Consider the following 18,250-nt stretch of genomic DNA (forward strand, 5'->3'; position numbering starts at 1 on the left):
CAGCCCTCAGGCACCTCTCCTGCCTGCCACCATTGGGCAAGTGGTGGAGAGTGGCAGAGGGATAACCTCAGGCACCTTTCCCCTCTCTCTAGAATGAGTAATGTTCTCTATTTTCCCTTTCAGAAGACAAGGATTTAGAGCTGCTGATGTAACAACTCTGTGCAACTTCTTTTGCACCCAGGTATCATTATCTATGCCATTGGGATAGGAAAAGCCATTGAGGAGGAACTGCTGCAAATTGCATCTGAGCCATCATACAAACACCTCTTCTATGCTGAGGATTTCACAGCCTTGGAGGACATAAGTGAAGAGCTCAGAGCCCAGATCTGTGAAGGTAACAATATTCCTCTTGTCCTGAGGGAGGAGAGGGCTGAATGCTTAGAGAGTTTTCTTGTGGCTGTTGCAGGCCTAAAAGAACTACTGAGGGAATGTGAGCTGGGACAAAAGCTGTTCAGACAGCGAGGACAGCACAGCACAGTCACAGAATGGTTTGGGTTGGAAGGGAGCACAAGGAGCAGCCAGTGCCAACCCCCCTGCCATGCCCAGGGACACCCTACCCTAGAGCAGGCTGCACACAGCCTCAGCCAGCCTGGCCTCAAACACCTCCAGCCATGGGGCCTCAACCACCTCCCTGGGCAACCCATTCCAGCCTCTCACCACTCTCCTGCTCAACAACTTCCTCCTCACCTCCAGCCTCACTCTCCCCACCTCCACCTTTGCTCCATTCCCCCCACTCCTGACACTCCCTCAGAGCCTCAAAAGTCCCTCCCCAGCTTTTTTGGAGCCCCCTTCAGATGCTGGCAGGCCACAAGAAGGTCCCCTGGGAGCCTCCTCTGCTCCAGCCTGCACAGCCCCAACTCTTTCAGTCTGTGCTCACAGCAGAGCTGCTGCAGCCTCTGAGCATCCTCCTGGCCCTGCTCTGGACACTCTCCAGCATCTCCACAGCCCTCTTGTAATGAGGGCTCCAGAGCTGGATGCAGTTTTGAGGCTATCAGGTAGTGCCAGGATTAGGGGGAACAGACAGCCCAGATTGCTCAAGGCCTCCCCACTCACAGCTTCTCAAGCCTTGGTTTTCATTGTGCATTCAAATTGGTGCCTAAAGCCAAGCTCAGAAATGTCACCTGTGAGTTGGTTTACTCACAGCACTGGAACTGTGCAGGGAGACTGAATTTTGCACTACTTTTTGTGGTTGTTTGGGGATTGGTTTTGGTTGGAATTAAATGCAAACAGGTTTTGTTTTTTTTTTTCCTTTAAGGTTGCTGTATAAAACTGGCAGGGAAGCAGCTCTGCATTTCTTCCTCATACACTGCTCACTGAATCATAGAATGGTTTGGGTTGGAAGGGACCTCAGAGCTCAGCCAGTTCCAGCCCCCTGCCATAGGCAGGGACACCTCCCACTAGAACAGGTTGCTCAAGGCCTCATCCAAGCTGGCCTTGAACACCTCCAGGGAGGGAGCAGCCACAACCTCCCTGGGCAATCTGGAGGGAAGGAAAAAAAAGAGAGAATCTGAGACTCACAGAGTCACACAGAAGTGGGGTTGGAAGTGACCTCTGGGGCTGATCTAGTCCAACTTCCCTGCTAAAGCAGGTTCACCTGGAGCAGGTTGCACAGAAATTGTGTCCAGGCAGGTTTGGAATCTCCCCAGGCAGACTCCCCAGCCTCTCTGGGCAGCCTGCTTCTTTATGCTCATGTGAAACATTTTGTGTTCCAGTTTGAGCCCAGTGCACCTTGTCCTGTCCCTGGGCACCACTCAAGTGTCTGGCTCCATCCTCTTGTCACCTGCCCATCAGATATCAGTAAGCACTGTTAAGAGCCCCTCTCAGTCTCCTTTTCCAGACTAAGCAGCCCCAGGTCTCTCAGCCTCTCCTTGCTCCAATCTCCTCATCACCCTCTTAGCCCTGAATTGGACTCTCTCTTTGTGTCTCTTGAACTAGGGAGTGCACAGCTGGACACAGTGGTCCAGATGTGGCCTCACTAATGCAGCAGAGTACAGCCCAAGATACCCTTGGCCCAGGATACCTCCTTAATACAGCCCAGGCTACCCTTGGCCTTCCTGGCTGCAAGAGCACATTGCTGGCTCATGGTTAATTGTCAGCAGCACAGGTTAGGAGGAGATCTCCTGTGGAGAAGGACCTGGGAGTGCAGGTGGATACCAAGTTCTGCATGGCACAGCAGTGTTCCCTGCTGCCCAAGAAGGCCAATGGGGTGCTGGGGGGCATTCAGAAGAGTGTGTCCAGCACATCCAGGGAGGTTCTCCTCCCCCTCTACTCTGCCCTGGTGAGACTTCACCTGGAATACTGCATCCAGTTCTGGGCTCCTCAGTTCAATAGGGACAGGGATCTGCTGGAGAGAGTCCAACAGAGGGCTGCAAGGATGCTGAAGGGCCTGGAGCACTGCCTGAGAAGGAGAGGCTGAGAGCCCTGGGGCTGCTTAGTCTGCAGAGAAGAAGGCTGAGAGGGGATCTGGGCAATGTCTATCAATAGCTGAGGGCTGGGGGTCAGGGAGGAAGGGACAGCCTCTGCTCACTTGTGCCCTGGCACAGGACAAGGGGCAAGGGATGGAAACTGCAGCACAGGAAGCTGCAGCTCAGCATGAGGAAGAACTTCTTGAGTGTAAGGGTCCCAGAGCCCTGGCACAGGCTGCCCAGAGAGGCTGTGGAGTCTCCTTCTGTGGAGCCTTTCCAGCCCTGTCTGGTTGTGTTCCTGTGTGACCTGTGCTGGATTCCCTGTTCTTGCTCTGGCAGGGGGGCTGGACTGGAAGATGTCTTTGGGTCCTTTCCAACCCCTAACATCCTCTGAGCCTGTGAACTTGGCAGATTCAGAGTCCCTCAGGACCCCCCGGCCGTCCTCCAGCAGGTCAGTCCTTACCCTGTGCTGGTACACGAGGCTCTTCCTCACCAGGCTGAGGACAACATTCACCTCTGCCAATCTTGCCAGCCTGCCCACCCCTACTGCATAGCAGCACAGCCAGGTTGGTGCCATTCTAGTCTGTGTATTCTTAACCTTCTGGGTCCCGAGAAGCCCTGGTTCCACCTTCCAAACGCCCAGCCTGTCGGCGAGCTGCTCCTCTGCTGCTGGCAGCAGCTCCTCCTAGCAGTGCCAGGCAGCAGAATCCCACCTGGCCAGCCCCCACCGAGCTCGCTGGTACAAGTGCAGCCTGCAGGCACCCACGGGGCCACTTAGCAACCGGGAGCTAAACGACTGCCCTGAAACCAGGACAATCCTGCCCCTTCGTGGCAGCGTCTGGAGTGCCTGCCTGGCACCGTGCTGCTCCTGGCCTCTCACCAACAGGTGCTGCCTCCCCCCCGGCTGGTGAAAGGCCTGGAACACAAACCCTATGGGGAGAGGCTGAGGGAGCTGGGGGTGTGCAGCCTGCAGCAGAGGAGGCTCAGGGCAGAGCTCATTGCTGCCTGCAGGGAGGCTGTAGCCAGGTGGGGTTGGGCTCTGCTGCTAGGCACCCAGCAACAGAAGAAGGGGACAGAGGCTCAAGCTGTGCCAGGGCAGGTCTAGGCTGGATGTTGTTAGGAAGTTGCTGGCAGAGAGAGTGATTGGCATTGGAATGGGCTGCCCAGGGAGGTGGTGGAGTGGCCGTGGCTGGAGGTGTTGCAGCCAAGCCTGGCTGGGGCACTTAGTGCCATGGGCTGGTTGACTGGATAGGGCTGGGGGATAGGTTGGGCTGGGTGAGCTTGGAGCTCTCTGCCAGCCTGACTGATTCTATGATTCCTAACATCCAATCTGAATCTACCCACTTCTAGTGTTGCTCCATCCCCCAGTCCTATCACTGACACCCTAAAAAGTCCCTCCACAGCTTTCTTGTAGCCCCTTCAGATAGTGGAAGGCCACAATAAGGTCTCCTCAGAGCCATCTCCAGACTGCACAGCCCCAACTCTTTCAGCCTGTCCTCACAGCAGAGCAGCTCCATTCCTCTATCATCCTTGTGGCCCTTCTCAGGGTATGTTCCAGCACTCCCAGATCTTGCAATAGGGGCTCCAGAACTGGACACAGTGCTCCAGGTGGGGTCTCACCAGAGCAGTGCAGAGGGGGAGAATCTCCTCTCGACTTGCTGGAGGCTACAGCAACATCCTACCTATTGCAGACTCATGATGATTGCCTCTTCAGCCCTGTCCTGAGCCTTATGGGAGCCTTTCATGACATGAACACATAACTCTGTCACCAGAGCTCAGCCCTGCTCAGGTGACAGCAGTCTGCTGGCCAACATTCTGCTCTACTTCCAAGCTGCAGGTGGTTCTCATGGCTGCAAAGAGCCAGCCAGTGTTGTTGAAGACGTTTCAGAAGACACTTCCTCCCAGGCTTCTCCTAACCAGATGCTGGGGGTTTGATACAGAATGCTGACCCTGAGCCCCCAGCTGCAGCACTGCTGCCCAACCAGTCTGGATGCTTTGCTGCACTCAGAGGTTCTCCTGTCCCTCTACTCTGCCCTGGGGAGGCCACACGTGGAGTACTGTGTCCAGTTTTGGGCCTCACCACTCAAGAAGGACCTCAGGGAACTGCTTGAGAGAGTCCAGCACAGAGCCACAAGAATGCTGAAGGGAGTGGAACCTCTTCCTCATGGGGGGAGCCTGAGGGAGCTGGGGCTTGGAGAGGAGGAGATTGAGAGGTGACTTCAGCAATGGGTATAAAGACGTGCAGGTGAGTGGCAGGAGCTGGAGCCAGGCTCTGCTGGGTGATGCCAGTGCCAGCACAAGGGGCAGTGGTGGAAGCTGAGGCAGAGGAAGATCCATGGAATCATGAGGAGGAATTTTTTCCCTGTGAGGGTGCCAGAGCCTGGCACAGGCTGCCCAGGGGGGCTGTGGAGTCTCCCTCTCTGGAGACATTCAAGAGCTGCCTGGCTGTGTTCCTGTGTGATCTGCTCTGGGTGCTCCTGCTCTGGCAGGGGGGTTGGACTGGATGAGCTTTGGAGGTCTCTTCCAGCCCCTGACACTCTGTGATTGGCCTCACCAAGGGACTCAGGGTTTGCAGCTTCTGTCACTACTCAGCTGACCCTTCACAGCTGTATAGAGGCCATGAGAGCAGAAATCTTTGGGGCCCAACCAGTTTCTAAGGGTTGGGGTTCCTGAAATGCCCAGTTCCCATCCCAAACTGGACACCTTCAGCCACACCTCTAGCAGTGGATCCAGCAGTCTCCTCTCCTGGCCCTTACATGTGAATCCTCATCACTTAATTCTACCAGCCCAGGGCACACAGCTCAAACTTTGCAGGTCAGCTCTTCTGCCCTCCTAGACAGCCTCCTCATTAGCCTACAGCTCTTAAACCACTTCTTGCTCAAGTCATCAGTCAGGGTCAGACATTCAAGGTTCTTTCTACCAGTTCCTTCTCTCCTGCAGTGGAAATCTCATCACCCTTGCTCCCAGTTGACCATTCTTCTGCTAGACTCCCTCTTGCCTCATCATCTCATCCCACACATCTCTCCAGTCCTCTCCAAAATCTCTGCCCTCCACCAGCTGGTTCCTAGAGAGGCTTTGTTTTATACATATGAACATTGTAGTTCTGCCACTGAACTGTGGTCTTCTTACTCAGCAACTTACCTTGTTTCCTTCCCACTTCCTCATGCTCAGTCACTCCAACCTCCACTTAGAGGGTCTCATTTCCTTCCCAGTGCAGCTTGGCACAGCTGCCTGTCAGCATGCATATCAAAATTCACTAGACTGGGAGAGATCCCAATCTGTAGAGCCTAGAAGCATCTTAGAATCATAGAATTAACCAGGTTGGAAGAGACCTCCAAGATCATCCAGTCCAACCTAGCACCCAGCCCTATCCAGTCAACCAGACCATGGCACCAAGTGCCTCATCCAGGCTTTTCTTGAACACCTCCAGGCATGGTGCCTCCACCACCTCCCTGGGCAGCCCATTCCAATGCCAGTCACTCTCTCTGCCAATAACTTCCTCCTAACATCCAGCCTAGACCTCCCCTGGCACAACTTGAGACTGTGTCCCCTTGTTCTATTGCTGGTTGCCTGGGAGAAGAGGCCAACCTCCACCTGGCTACAGCCTCCCTTCAGGTAGTTGTAGACAGCAATGAGATCACCCCTGAGCCTCCTCTTCTCCAGGCTAAACAACCTCAGCTGCCTCAGCCTCTCCTCATAGGGTTTGTGTTCCAGGCCCCTCCCCAGCTTTGTTGCCCTTCTCTGGACACCTTCCAGCACCTCAACATCTCTCTTGAATTGAGGGGCCCAGAACTGGACACAGTACTCAAGGTGTGGCCTGAGCAGTGCTGAGTACAGGGGAAGAATAACCTCCCTTGTCCTGCTGGCCACACTGCTCCTGAGCCAGCCCAGGATGCCATTGGCTCTCTTGGCCACCTGGGCACTGCTGGCTCATCTTCAGCCTACCATCTATCAGCACCCCCAGCTCCCTTTCCTCCTGGCTGCTCTCAGCCACTCTGGCCCCAGCCTGTAGTGCTGCTTGGGGTTGCTGTGGCCAAAGTGCAGTCTCATCCCATTGGCCTCTGCCCACCCATCCAGCCTGGCTAGGTCCCTCTGCAGGGCTCTCCTACCCTCCAACAGCTCCACAGCTGCTCCTAGCTTGGTGTCATCTGCAAACTTACTGATGCTGGACTCAATCCCCTGCTCCAGATCATCAATAAACATATTGAACAGGACTGGGCCCAGCACTGATCCTTGGGGCACACCACTGGTGTCAGCTGCCAACTGGATGTGGCACCATTCACCACCACTCTCTGAGCTCTGCCATCCAGCCAGTTCTTGATCCAGCACAGAGTGATTCTGTCCAAACCATGAGCTGCCAGCTTGGCTAGGAGCTTCTTGTGGCAGACCTTCTACCACCATGGCACCATTCTCACCTGAACACTCCCAGCTCCCTCATCACCATCTCCCATCACACAAGAGCAAACAGCAGCAAGACATTTCTTCCTTTTCCAAACAGTTCCTATCCTTCCTCACTTCACCCAGGGGGGCTGAGGGGTAGCAGTGGTACATGCAAGAATTCCCAACTGAAGGACACAAAGCAGGTTGCTGTCACTTCAGATCACTTAACTGTTCATCTGTTCATGAAGCACTTCTGCTTCTGGAGGAGTTCCTTGGGTACTCTGAGTTGGAAGGTGAGTCCCAGAGTTTCCATCCACGCAGGACCTCATCTGAACTGCACAGATCTGAGGCATTCTCCGTAGCAGACAAACACCAAGTTTCTGGCCAAGAAACCTCCACTGCCAGGGCATGTGAACAGTCTCACTGTTGCCTCTGCAATCTCATTTTCTGTTGGCAATTTCTTTCTACACCAGCCTTGAACAAGCCACCTCACCACCAGCAGGATCCATCGTCTGGGAGGCTTCCCAAGACTGCTCCACAGCCCTCAGGTGCGCTCTTTTAACTCAGTGTCTTGCTGTTTGCCCCTTGCTCAGGTGCTCCCTTCTGCTGTCTGCCATAGAGAACCCTAACAACCCACCCTGGAGAGAACTGCTCAGCCACTTCCCTTCCCCTCCCCACACCACCTTTTTGCAGCTCAAATCTGGTTAGTACAAACAGACGAGTTGCTCTAACAACAAATGCCTGGCTGCATGCTCCTTGCACCACCCAAACCAATCCCTCCCATGGGAAGCTTGTATGGCCACACCCTCTGCTTGGGAATTTAAAGCATGTTCAGCTTTCAGTTCTCACAGGAGCCTTTCACAACTCCCTTCCAGTTCTTAAATCATGTGTACAGCAAATGCAGCCTAACAGCTCAGCTTCCCTCACCTCCTTGTATCCCCCAAGTCCTCTCCAGGAAAGAGCCTCACAGTGAGACTGTGATGGAGGAGAACTTGGTGCATGTTGACAGGAAAGCAAACCAAAGAAGACCAAGTCTGTAATTAAATGCAGTGGGTTTGATTTTTAGACTTTTGGGGGGTTTCCTGCAGGACCTGACTCAACCACCATAGCCATCACAGATGTCATTGCCTGTCCCAACCTTGCAGTGCACCACAAGTACCTTTTTGAGGATGGTCACGTTCACTCCACAACAGGTAATGAGGTTACCTTTGTTCGGAGCAACCCAGCCTGCTCTCCAAGTGCACAGCCCTGTCTGTGGACTCTTTGCCCCACAGCACTCAGAGTATCTGAGGGGTTGGAAGGCACCTCAAAAGGTCAGCCAGTCCAGCCCCCTCCATGCCAGAGCAGGATCACCCAGGGCAGGCCACACAGGGACATGTCCAGGCAGGTTTTGAATGTCTCCAGAGAAGGAGACTCCACAACCTCTCTGGGCAGCCTGCTCCCAGGCTCTGTCACATTCGAAGTGAAAAGGTTTCTCCTTATGTTCACTATGTTCCAGCTGCCTTTAGATGTTGACATGTGCTGGGAACAGGAAGCTGTTCCAAGCCCTTGTCAATTGAGTCACAGAATCACTAAGGCTGGAAAAGACCTTTAAACTCATTGAGTGCAACCATAGACCATGTCCTGCCCCATCCCACCTGATTTATTCAGCACTTAGCCAAGGCTTTTCTGTTGATTTGGTGTTTCTTTTTCAGCAAAAGCCTCAAAAGATAAAGAGCAGTGCAAATGTGAAAACCTTGTGACCTTCCAGAACTATGCAACCAGCGAGGTCAGGAAACTCACCCAGCGATATATCCTTTCACATGTAAAGACAAGGGGGCAGCTTCAAAGGGATGAGAACACAGCAAGCCTAAGCTGTCCCATGGCTCAGATCAATCCACTGCAGTGAAAAGCAGTAGAGTAGCAAAAATGCAGAGGATATTATCTGCAAGAAGCAAGGCTCTAAAGACCTGGACTCTGCCTCTTCCATAGAAAGGGACAACATATTAGGAAGGATCTTTTAATAACCCCTAAGAGGAAACACCTGCAGGGACAGCAAAGGCATGACTGGTGAAATTCAAGAGTCACACTCTTGGGGTTGCTTCTTCAAGTGGTATTGAGACAGAGAATTTTTAGCTATATGATGTTGGTTCAAAATTAATCAGCCCTCTGAACTCCTCCTCATTTGGAGTACGGCTTTGAACAGCTGGCTGCATCTGGGGCTTCACCAAGCAGTGCAGGAGGCAGGAAACGCCAAGTGCAGGCTGCCACACCCCTGCCAGGTCAGTCTTTGCCAGGCAGTTGTCAGCCCAGCAGCCTCAGTAAGCTTTACACCACCTGCAGCACTGCCCAGGTGTTTAGCTTCCCTTTAGAACAAGGCAGAAGGGACAGCTGTGAGAAGCTGCAGCCTGAACTCTCTGTCTAGGTGGCCATTAATGAACTCATTAACGAACTCTCATTTCAGAGAGCTCTCTCAACTCAGCTGCTCAAAGCAGAACAAGGGAACACCCCACCCTAAACTGCTGGCACTCAGAACCAAGAGAAAGAGCAGCAAGGTCATACACCACAGCCAGCAGGCAGCAGCCACTCTCTATCTATTCATGCATCCCAGCAGTAGCTCTTTCCTTAACTTTTCTCTACTGGAAGAGATGACAAAGAGAATGGAAGACTTGGAAAACAGGCTAAAATACTGACCCAAACAACGTGCATCCTGCCCTGTTTATTTATACAAACTTGTCAGAGCTATTTTCTTAGACTGGTGTCAAGTAAAACAACAAACCCTGCTGTCTGAAGCAGGAAAAAAAGAAGAGAGTATTTTTGGATGCCTGAGTCTCTACCGTGTGTTCTTGCATTGACTGCAGATAAGAAACAGTGACATTTTTCTGTTATATAAACAACTTAGTGCCTAGCAAACAGATTCTCACTAAGCAGAGCTAAAGAACTGAAATAAGCTATGCAAAAGAATAAAATGCTCTTCTTTTTTAAGTGAAACCTTCCATGTTTTGAAGTACTTTTAGGCTATGGATTTATTTGCCTTGGTGTCCTGCCTTTCCCTCCTCCACTAGCTCTGCTGGTACTTAGAAGTACCCTTTGTGGGGATTGAGTTCTGGACCTGCACTCAGAAAACAGAACAAGTGGGAGAGGACTCACAGAATTAGCCTTCACTTCATACAGTCACAGAATGCCTCAGGTTGGAACTTAGAGACCATCTGCTCCAACCTCTCTGCCATGGGCAGGGACACCTCTCAAATAGACTGCTGCTCAAGGCCTCATCCTACCTGGCCTTGAACACCCTCAGGCAGGAGGCAGCCACAGCCTCCCTGGGCAGCCTATTCCAGAGTCTCACCACCCTCACACTGAAGAACTTCATCAGCTGCAGTCTAACCCTGCTGTGCCTCAGCTTCAAACCATTCCCCCTTGACCTGGTTCCAGACACCCTTAGGAAAAATCCCTCTGCAGCCTTCCTGTAGGATCCCTTCAGGTACTGGAAGGCAGCTCTAAGGTCCCCTCAGTGTCTTTTCTCCAGACTGAACACCCCCAGCTCCCTCAGCCTGTCCTCTCAGAGGTGCTCCAGCCCTTGGATCATCTTTGTGGCTTCCTCTGAACTTGCTCTAATAGCTCCTTTGTCTTTCTTATGCTGGGGACACCAGAAGTGGCCGTTCGAGGTAGGGGGTCTCACAAGAGAAAAGGGGCAGAATCACCTCACTTCTATTCTTCCAACAAGAGCAGACCACTGAAACCAGCTGGAGGTAAAAAAACAGATGTTTGTGTTCAAACTGTGGTGAAAGCAACTGCACAAAGTAGGAAGTCTGCTGGATAATCAGAAGGTCACAGTCCAAAGCCTTGAAGTGCTCTTAATACCTCCAGACCCTGTTAACTTGTCTTGACTGGAGAATTCACAAACCACAGGATGTAAGGGGTTGGAAGGGACCCAAAGAGATCAGAGTCAAACCTCCCTACTCCACAATCTCTCTGGGCAACCTGTGCCAGGGCTCTGGGACCTTTACAATCAAGAAGTTCCCCCTTGTGTTGAGCTGGAACCTCCTGTGCTGCAGCTTCCATCCATTGCTGCTTGTCCTATCCCAGGGACCAGTGAGCAGAGCCTGTCCCCCCATCCTGACCCTGACCCCCAGATATTTATAAACATTAAATCCCCTCTCAGTCTTCTCTTCTCCAGACTAAGCAGCCCCAGGTCCCTCAGCCTCTCCTCACCAGGCAGTGCTCCAGTTCCCTCATCATCCTCATAGCTCTCCCTTGCACTCTCTCCAGCAGATCTCTGTCCCTCCTAAACTGGAGAGTGTCAGACTGAACACTGTACTCGGGATGAGCAGAGGCAGAGGAGAACCTCCCTGACCTGCTGGACACTGTCTTTCCTAGCACTGTGGCCATGCAAGCATTATTTGGGCAATGCAGACAGCTGGAAGCCTGCTTGTAAAACTGCAAGGCACAAATGAAAGCCACCGTGGCCAGCTGAGGTGCCTGCAAGCTTTACCCTTGGCAGTGCCAGCACGTTTCAGCTACCTTTCCATCCTCTACTGGAACACTCTTGAACTGACCCAAACCTGTGGTGTGGCAGGTGGACACCAGCACTTCCTCCTCCTCTTTACCATCTCCAACTAGTCATCCACTCTAGGCCAGAGGCAAAGCAGTTGCAGCAAAGCCACATGATCTCAGGTAAGCTCAGGGGTCTGCATGGATAGGTGCAGATAGCTTCTGCCACAATGCCACTCCTGCCAGGACAATGCTCTTCATTAGCTATTTATTTACTGCATGCCAGCAGAGCCCTGTTGTTGCCACTATAAGGCCCATCTTGGCACCCAATGTCTTACCCAGACCAGGCACAAATCTGCAGGACAGGAATCTCCTCAACAGCAACTCATCTGTCTCAGTAACATCCTCAAATAACTACAGAAAGGGCCCAGTTTAAAACCAGCTTAGGGAAGTTAATTGGTTATCTTATTGAAAATAGGATGTCATAGATCAGGTCTAGCAGCTAAGTGCTCTGGCACCTGACACATACTCTCCTGGAAGACAGAGCAGGTGCATAATGTGCCTTAGGTACTTTATGACTAACCTGGTAATAAGAGTTTGGTTTTTAAATGCAAGTAAACCCTTTGGGATCCCCCACCAACACCCCAAATTTGCTACTGTACCTTGCTTTGGGTTTGCAGTTCACACTCCAAACCAAACAACTAAGGAAGTTGTAGCCTGTTTGGAACTGACAGCACACTTGCCATGACCAAGTCTTCCTCCATTGAACTGCCAAGATGCAGAGCTCTGAAAGCAGGAGGCACGTTCTGTCCGGTGCAGTGGCTGCCAGCAGAACAGCAAACACAGCAGCAGTAACCAGTCTCCATTTATAGAGGCTCTTCCCTAAACCCAACAAAGGTATACTCCAATTCTCTCCTTAAAACAGATCTGTAACCAGTTTTATTGTAGAAAGAACACCTTTACAGCATTTACTTCTCACTGCTTTGTTCTGGCATGCTTCTGATGATGTCAGAGTCACCTGGAAAACAAAACCACCTTGTTACAAGAGGCCTCTGGGAATGCTGTGGTTTCAGTACAACTCAACACCCTACTTCCACAAACAGCTCACAGCTTCAGAGCAGTACAAAGGCTTTTCACTGTGAGCGTGCAGCTGTCACTAGCATTCACAAAGCCAGGCCTAGAGCAGCAGCCTAGTCCTGGAGGACACAATGCAGTTTTCCTCTAGCGAATCTCTAGCCTGCCCTGGTCACAGATCCCAGGACAGCGAGAATTGTTCGCAGGCCGTTGCGCAGCAGCGAGCGGTTGGCACTCTGCACAGCAAACACAACTGAAGATTCCCTCTTCTCTGAGAGAAGTCTACAGCTACCTGAGGGGTGGCTGTGGACAGGAGAAGGTTGCTCTCTTCTCTCAGGTGGCCAGCACCAGAACAAGAGGACACAGCCTCAGGCTGTGCCAGGGGAAATTTAGGCTGGAGGTGAGGAGAAAGTTCTTCCCTGAGAGAGTCATTGGACACTGGAATGGGCTGCCCGGGGAGGTGGTGGAGTCGCCGTCCCTGGAGCTGTTCAAGGCAGGACTGGATGTGGCACTTGGTGCCATGGTCTGGCCTTGAGCTCTGTGCTAAAGGGTTGGACTTGATGATCTGAGGTCTCTTCCAACCTTGATGATACTGGGATACTCTGAAGTCTGGCAAGAGGCTGAGCAGTCACCTCCTCAGCAGTGCACGTGAGGAACTGCAGCAAGTGTGGGCTAGCACACCTCAGGAACTGCAGGCAGACTCGCAGACAGCAACTAAAACACTGTGTGATCTTCACTCCTGGATCAGCATCCCAGCTGGTGTGGGTTGGTTTTGTATGGATCATCCTGGGAAGCAGGCTAATTCACAACCCTTTGCCTTAGAATAAGGCAAATCAAACAGGGCTGGTACAAACATCACACAGCATAAGCTCACTCTACTGGATGGGCTCAGAAACACACAGAATGGTTTAGGTTGGAAGAGACCTTCAAGATCACCTAGTTTCACCTCCCCCACCATGGGTAGGGACACCTTCCACCAGCCCAGATCGATCAAGGATTCAGCCAACCTGACCTTCAAAACCTGCAGGGAGGGGGCATTCATGAAGGTGGTTCTCAGCCACTGAAGCACCACTACAGACCAGTGGAGGGCCACAGGGTTTGGCACTTATGAGGATCCATGTGCAAACACAAGCAGCAGGAATTCCAGGTTTTAAGAACCTAGGACCTCTGAGGTCTCTTCCAACCAGCGGTTTTCTGTGGCTCTGTGACTCACAAAGGGCCAGGATGGTGGTCAGAGGAAATGATAACTAAAAGTTAGACCTGACATAAAAGGACAGGGAAGTCCTTCACACAATCATAGAATCAACCAGGTTGGAAGAGACCTCCAGGATCACCCAGTCTTGGTGGTGAGACTCTGGAATCGCAGGAACCTTCCTGGGGTCGGAAAAGAACCCCAGGATCATCAAGTCCAACCATCATCCCTCCTCTACAAAGTTCACCCCTAAACCATATCCTCAAGCACCACATCCAAACGACTTTTAAACACATTGTGGGTTGCCCAGGGAGGCAACTGTGGATGGCAGTCAAGGCCTTGAGGAGCATGGACAGACAGGCAGAGTCCAAGCAGATGGTGTTCAATAGCTCCAAGTGCAGGGTGCTGCACTTTGGCCACAACAACCCCATGCAGAGATACAGGCTGGGGTCAGAGTGGCTGAGAGTAGCCACAGAGGGATTTGGGGGTGCTGACTGATACCTGCCTGAACATGAGCCAGCAGTGTGCCCAGGTGGCCAAGAGAGCCAGTGGCATCCTGGCCTGCATCAGGAATGGTGTGGCCAGCAGGAGCAGGGAGGTCATTCTGCCCCTGTACTCTGCACTGGTTAGACCACACCTTGAGTGCTGTGTTCAGTTCTGGGCCCCCCAGTTTAAGAGGGACATTGAGATGCTTGAGCATGTCCAGAGAAGGGCAACGAGGCTGGGGAGAGGCCTTGAGCACAGCCCTACGAGGAGAGGCTGAGGGAGCTGGGATTGGTTAGCCTGGAGAAGAGGAGGCTCAGGGCAGACCTTATTGCTGTCTACAACTACCTGAGGGGTGGTTGTGGCCAGGGGGAGGTTGCTCTCTTCTCTCAGGTGGCCAGCACCAGAACAAGAGGACACAACCTCAGGCTGTGCCAGGGGAGATTTAGGCTGGAGGTGAGGAGAAAGTTCTTCCCTGAGAGAGTCATTGGACACTGGAATGGGCTGCCCGGGGAGGTGGTGGAGTCGCCGTCCCTGGAGCTGTTCAAGGCAGGACTGGACGTGGCACTTGGTGCCATGGTCTGGCCTTGAGCTCTGTGCTAAAGGGTTGGACTTGGTGATCTGTGAGGTTTCTTCCAACGTTGGTGATACTGTGATACTGTGAGTGTGGTTGAGAGGCATCCCTGCCCGTGGCAGGGTGGCTGGAGCAGATCTCCAAGGTGCCTTCCAACCTAGGTCATTCTGTGGCAGCAGTGTGCCATGACTCCTGCAGGTCAGCACTGGGTGCTGCCACTCAGGGCTGCAGGCAGGAAGCAGGCGCAGGGGGTCGCGTGGCCAGCACAGTGCCAGAGCCGTACCTGGGTCGATGATGGCCAAGGTGCAGACCCTGTAGTACTTGCCGCAGGCTGTGCCCAGCTCGATGTTGTTGCCGCTGTAGTGGTGGACGCCAGTCTTGGCCAGCATGGCGTAGTACTCGATCTCCGACTTCCTGCGGCCAAGAGAGGGCAGCTGGGCACTGACACGCGCACCTGACCCGCTGCCACTGACAGTGCCTGACTCCACTGCCCCCAAACTCCCCACGCAGTCAAACAGTTATGCAGAGACAGACACCACAGCATCACCAACGGTGAGGGGTTGGGAGGAGCCTCCAGAGGACATCCAGCCCAGACAGCAACGTGCCTTCGTGGCCAAGGCCAGTGGCATCCTGGTGTGTATTAAGAACAGTACCCAGCAGTTCTCCCCCACCTCTACTCTGCCCTGCTGAGACTCATCTGGAATACTGCATCCAGCTCTGGGCTCCCCAGTTCAATAGGGACAGGGATCTACTGGAGAGAGTCCAACAGAGCGCTGCAAGGATGCTGAAGGGCCTGGAGCACTGCCTGAGGAGGAGAGGCTGAGAGCCCTGGGGCTGCTTAGTCTGCAGAGGAGAAGGCTGAGAGGGGATCTGAGCAATGTCTATCAAGAGCTGAGGGCTGGGGGTCAGGGAGGAAGGGACAGGGACAGCCTCTGCTCACTTGTGCCCTGGCACAGGACAAGGAGGATGGAAGCTGCAGCACAGGAAGTTGCAGCTCAACATGAGAAAGAACTTGGCTGTAAGGGTCCCAGAGCCCTGGCACAGGCTGCCCAGAGAGGCTGTGGAGTCTCCTTCTCTGGAGCCTTTCCAGGTGACACAGGATGTGTTCCTGTGTGACCTGTGCTGGATTCCCTGCTCCTGCTCTGGCAGGGGCCTGGACTGGAAGATCTCCAGAGATCCTTTCCAACCCCTAACACCCTATGAGCCTTGAAACTCTCTGGACTGGAAAGCTAGAGCAAAGCTGGGAAGCATCTGAACGCATCCAGAACAGCAATCCTTACACCCCAAACAACTCATCCCTACCTTCAGAGCACTCACAGACAGCAAAACCCTCTGCATTTTTAATTCAGTGCAGCAACAAACCTTAAGCACAGTCTGTATTTGTACCAAACCCCCAACACAGCCTTAAGGAGAGTGTGAGTTTTTCCCCACATCTGCTTACCTCAAAGCAGGGCAGTTGTTGGCGAGGATGACCAACTTGGCTTTGCCCTGCCTGATCATTTTCAGAGTCTGTTTGTAGCCTAGCACATATTTACCACTTTTCATAACCAGCTGCAGCCTGGAGTTTATGGACTCTAGGGACTTTTTCTGAAACAGACAGAGAGAAGCATTAGTGTTGTGTCAGTCTGGTTGCAAAACAGGAGAGAATGTAGGGAAGTGAACAAATTCCAGACAGAAGCCAACTTGTCATTGTTTCCTAATGATCTGCAAGGTGGAGGAAGAAAAACCAACCTACCACAGCAGTAGGGCAAAGCTTGTGCAGAAGGGATGGGGTTGTCAGTACAGTGTTTCCTTGACCTCATAAAAACCTCTTCCACTCACGGATCTTACATTAGGAAAACACATTCTTAAGTACTGCTGCTGCTGCTGCCTGCTTTAACCATTAGCATCCAGCAGCCCTGTGGAGAAGGACCTGGAAGTGCTGTTGGACAAACTACCCACGGCACAGCAACGTGCCCCTGTGGCCAATAAGGCCAATGGGATCCTGGGAGGCATTAAGAAGAGTGTGTCCAGCAGATCCAGGGAGGTTCTCCTCCCCCTCTACTCTGCCCTGCTAAAACCTCATCTGGAAGACTGCATCCAGTTTTGGGCTCCCCAGCTCAGGAGCAACAGGCATCTACCAGACAGAGTCCAAGGGAGGGCTGCAAGGATGCTGAAGGGCCTGGAGCACTGCCTGAGGAGGAGAGGCAGAGGGCCTGGAGCACTGCCTGAGGAGGAGAGGCAGAGGGACCTGGGGCCTTCTGGTTTGGTGAAGACTGAGAGAGGATTTAATAAATGTCCATCAATAGCTAAGGGTTGGGGGTCAAGAGGGAGGGGACAGGGACAGCCTCTGCTCACTTGTGTCCTGCCACGGGACAAGGGGCAAGGGATGGAAACTGCAGCACAGGAAGCTGCAGCTCAACACGAGGAAGAACTTCTTGAGTGTAAGGGTCCCAGAGCCCTGGCACAGGCTGCCCAGAGAGGCTGTGGAGTCTCCTTCTCTGGAGCCTTTCCAGCCCTGTCTGGATGCACTCCTGCACCACCCGTGCTAGATTCTCTGGTCCGGGTCTGGCAGGGAAATTGGTCTCGATGATCTCTTTGGGTCCCTTCCAACCCCAAGCACCCTGTGAGCCTGTGATCCAGATGCTTTTGACAAGCCTTTATCACAGCTCTGCTAGTCAAGCACAAGCCCATAGCACTGCTTGCAAACCTAAGCCGGGTTTAGCGTTTTCCTCTTCCTCGGGTGCACACCAGTACTGGTTAGCAGAAACACAAATCGCAAGCAGCAGGAGGCGAGCATGGTGCTCCAGACCACCGGTTAGCGTTCTTACAAGGGAGCAGACAAGGGCCGAGAAGAGACCCCTACCTTCCAGAGTCACCCAGAGAGAAAGACAGGAAGGCGGTAGGAAAGGCAAAAGCTCCGCAGGCACTAGGAACTCGGCCCTGGCCAGCACGGGGGCTCCGTAGGCAGCCCAGGGCCGTGCACTGAAGGAACCCGGGGCCAGGGAAGCCGGTAGGAGGCAGCTGTAGGCCACGGCCGGCAGCCCGCGCAAGGAGGGCACGGTCTGAGCTCTGAGAGTCGCGCCAGGGCTCTCTGGCGGCGCCCAGCGCCTCCCTCCCGCCGCCCCAAGGCCAGGCCGGGGCCCGCCGCAGCGCCACCCGCCCCGCGCCGCGCCCGCCGCCGCGGAGACCGGGCCGCGCCACGTGAGCCCCGCTCCCGCTCACCGTCTTCTTCGCGGCCACCATGCTGCTGCCTCGCGCGGGCTCGGGCGGTAACTGGAACACAAGGGGAAAGGCGGGGAGGGGGTTAGGAGCCGGCAGCCGCCCCCCGGCCCGCCCGCGCCGCCCCGGCCGAGCCGCACTCACCGGAGTCGCGCCGCCAAGATGGCCGGGCCGGCAGAAAGGGCCGGGCTCCCGGCAGGCACCGCGCCGCGCCGCGCTCCCGCGAGAGCTGCCGCGCTCCCGCGAGAACTGCCCGCCGCTCCCGCGAGAGCTGCCCGCCGCTCCCGCGAGAACTGCCCGCGGCTCCCGCGAGAACTGCCTGCGCTGCGTGCGGCCCCGGCCCGCCCCGGCCTGCGGCGTGCTTGGGGCGGCAGCCGCTGCCGAGCTGTGCCGGGACAGCTGCTCCGGTGCCGGGCTGCGGCGTGCTTGGGGCGGCAGCGGCTGCCGAGCTGTGCCGGGACAGCTGCTCCG

General features: G+C 54.0%; 2 protein-coding genes and 1 non-coding gene across 10 annotated transcripts in view; 1 reads left to right on the forward strand and 2 right to left on the reverse strand.

Annotated features, from left to right (window-relative positions):
* Positions 1 to 11,065, forward strand: part of MATN2 (matrilin 2) — an 81,544-nt gene extending 70,479 nt beyond the window's left edge. For 5 of the 8 annotated variants that reach the window (XM_064154754.1, XM_064154747.1, XM_064154750.1 and 2 more), the window contains 5 exons: positions 182 to 334; positions 7,259 to 7,333; positions 7,874 to 7,978; positions 8,480 to 8,575; positions 9,405 to 9,733. In XM_064154754.1, coding sequence (XP_064010824.1) covers positions 182 to 334; positions 7,259 to 7,333; positions 7,874 to 7,978; positions 8,480 to 8,575; positions 9,405 to 9,457 — 482 coding nt within the window. In that variant the 3' untranslated portion in view covers positions 9,458 to 9,733. Of the gene's footprint in view, positions 1 to 181; positions 335 to 7,258; positions 7,334 to 7,851; positions 7,979 to 8,479; positions 8,576 to 9,404; positions 9,734 to 11,036 lie in introns of those variants that run through there. The other 3 variants (XM_064154751.1, XM_064154752.1, XM_064154753.1) reach the window with 3 other exon arrangements.
* A 1,106-nt stretch (positions 11,066 to 12,171) lies between these two features.
* On the reverse strand, positions 12,172 to 18,017 carry RPL30 (ribosomal protein L30). Its single transcript, XM_064154755.1, has 5 exons — positions 17,924 to 18,017; positions 17,783 to 17,833; positions 16,020 to 16,165; positions 14,862 to 14,992; positions 12,172 to 12,273 (listed from the first exon to the last, which is right to left on the reverse strand). Exons 2-5 carry the CDS (start codon positions 17,801 to 17,803, stop codon positions 12,224 to 12,226), a joined length of 348 nt encoding a protein of 115 aa, XP_064010825.1. The 5' UTR covers positions 17,804 to 17,833; positions 17,924 to 18,017; the 3' UTR covers positions 12,172 to 12,223.
* On the reverse strand, positions 12,404 to 12,535 carry LOC135181504 (small nucleolar RNA SNORA72). The gene has a single exon (XR_010304896.1). It is a non-coding gene; the product is annotated as a small nucleolar RNA SNORA72 (small nucleolar RNA).
* Positions 18,018 to 18,250: the final 233 nt, after the last annotated feature.

The sequence above is a fragment of the Pogoniulus pusillus genome, chromosome 14, assembly GCF_015220805.1.
Source record: "Pogoniulus pusillus isolate bPogPus1 chromosome 14, bPogPus1.pri, whole genome shotgun sequence".
Taxonomy (NCBI): domain Eukaryota; kingdom Metazoa; phylum Chordata; class Aves; order Piciformes; family Lybiidae; genus Pogoniulus; species Pogoniulus pusillus.

Coding starts and splice junctions, on each gene's coding strand:
- RPL30 (XM_064154755.1), bottom strand. CDS start 17,803: ATGGTGGCCGCGAAGAAGACG. Junction 16,166..17,782: donor TGGTGGCCGCGAAGAAGACG/GTGAGCGGGAGC, acceptor TGTCTGTTTCAG/AAAAAGTCCCTAGAGTCCAT. Junction 12,274..14,861: donor CTTGGCCATCATCGACCCAG/GTACGGCTCTGG, acceptor TTTGTTTTCCAG/GTGACTCTGACATCATCAGA.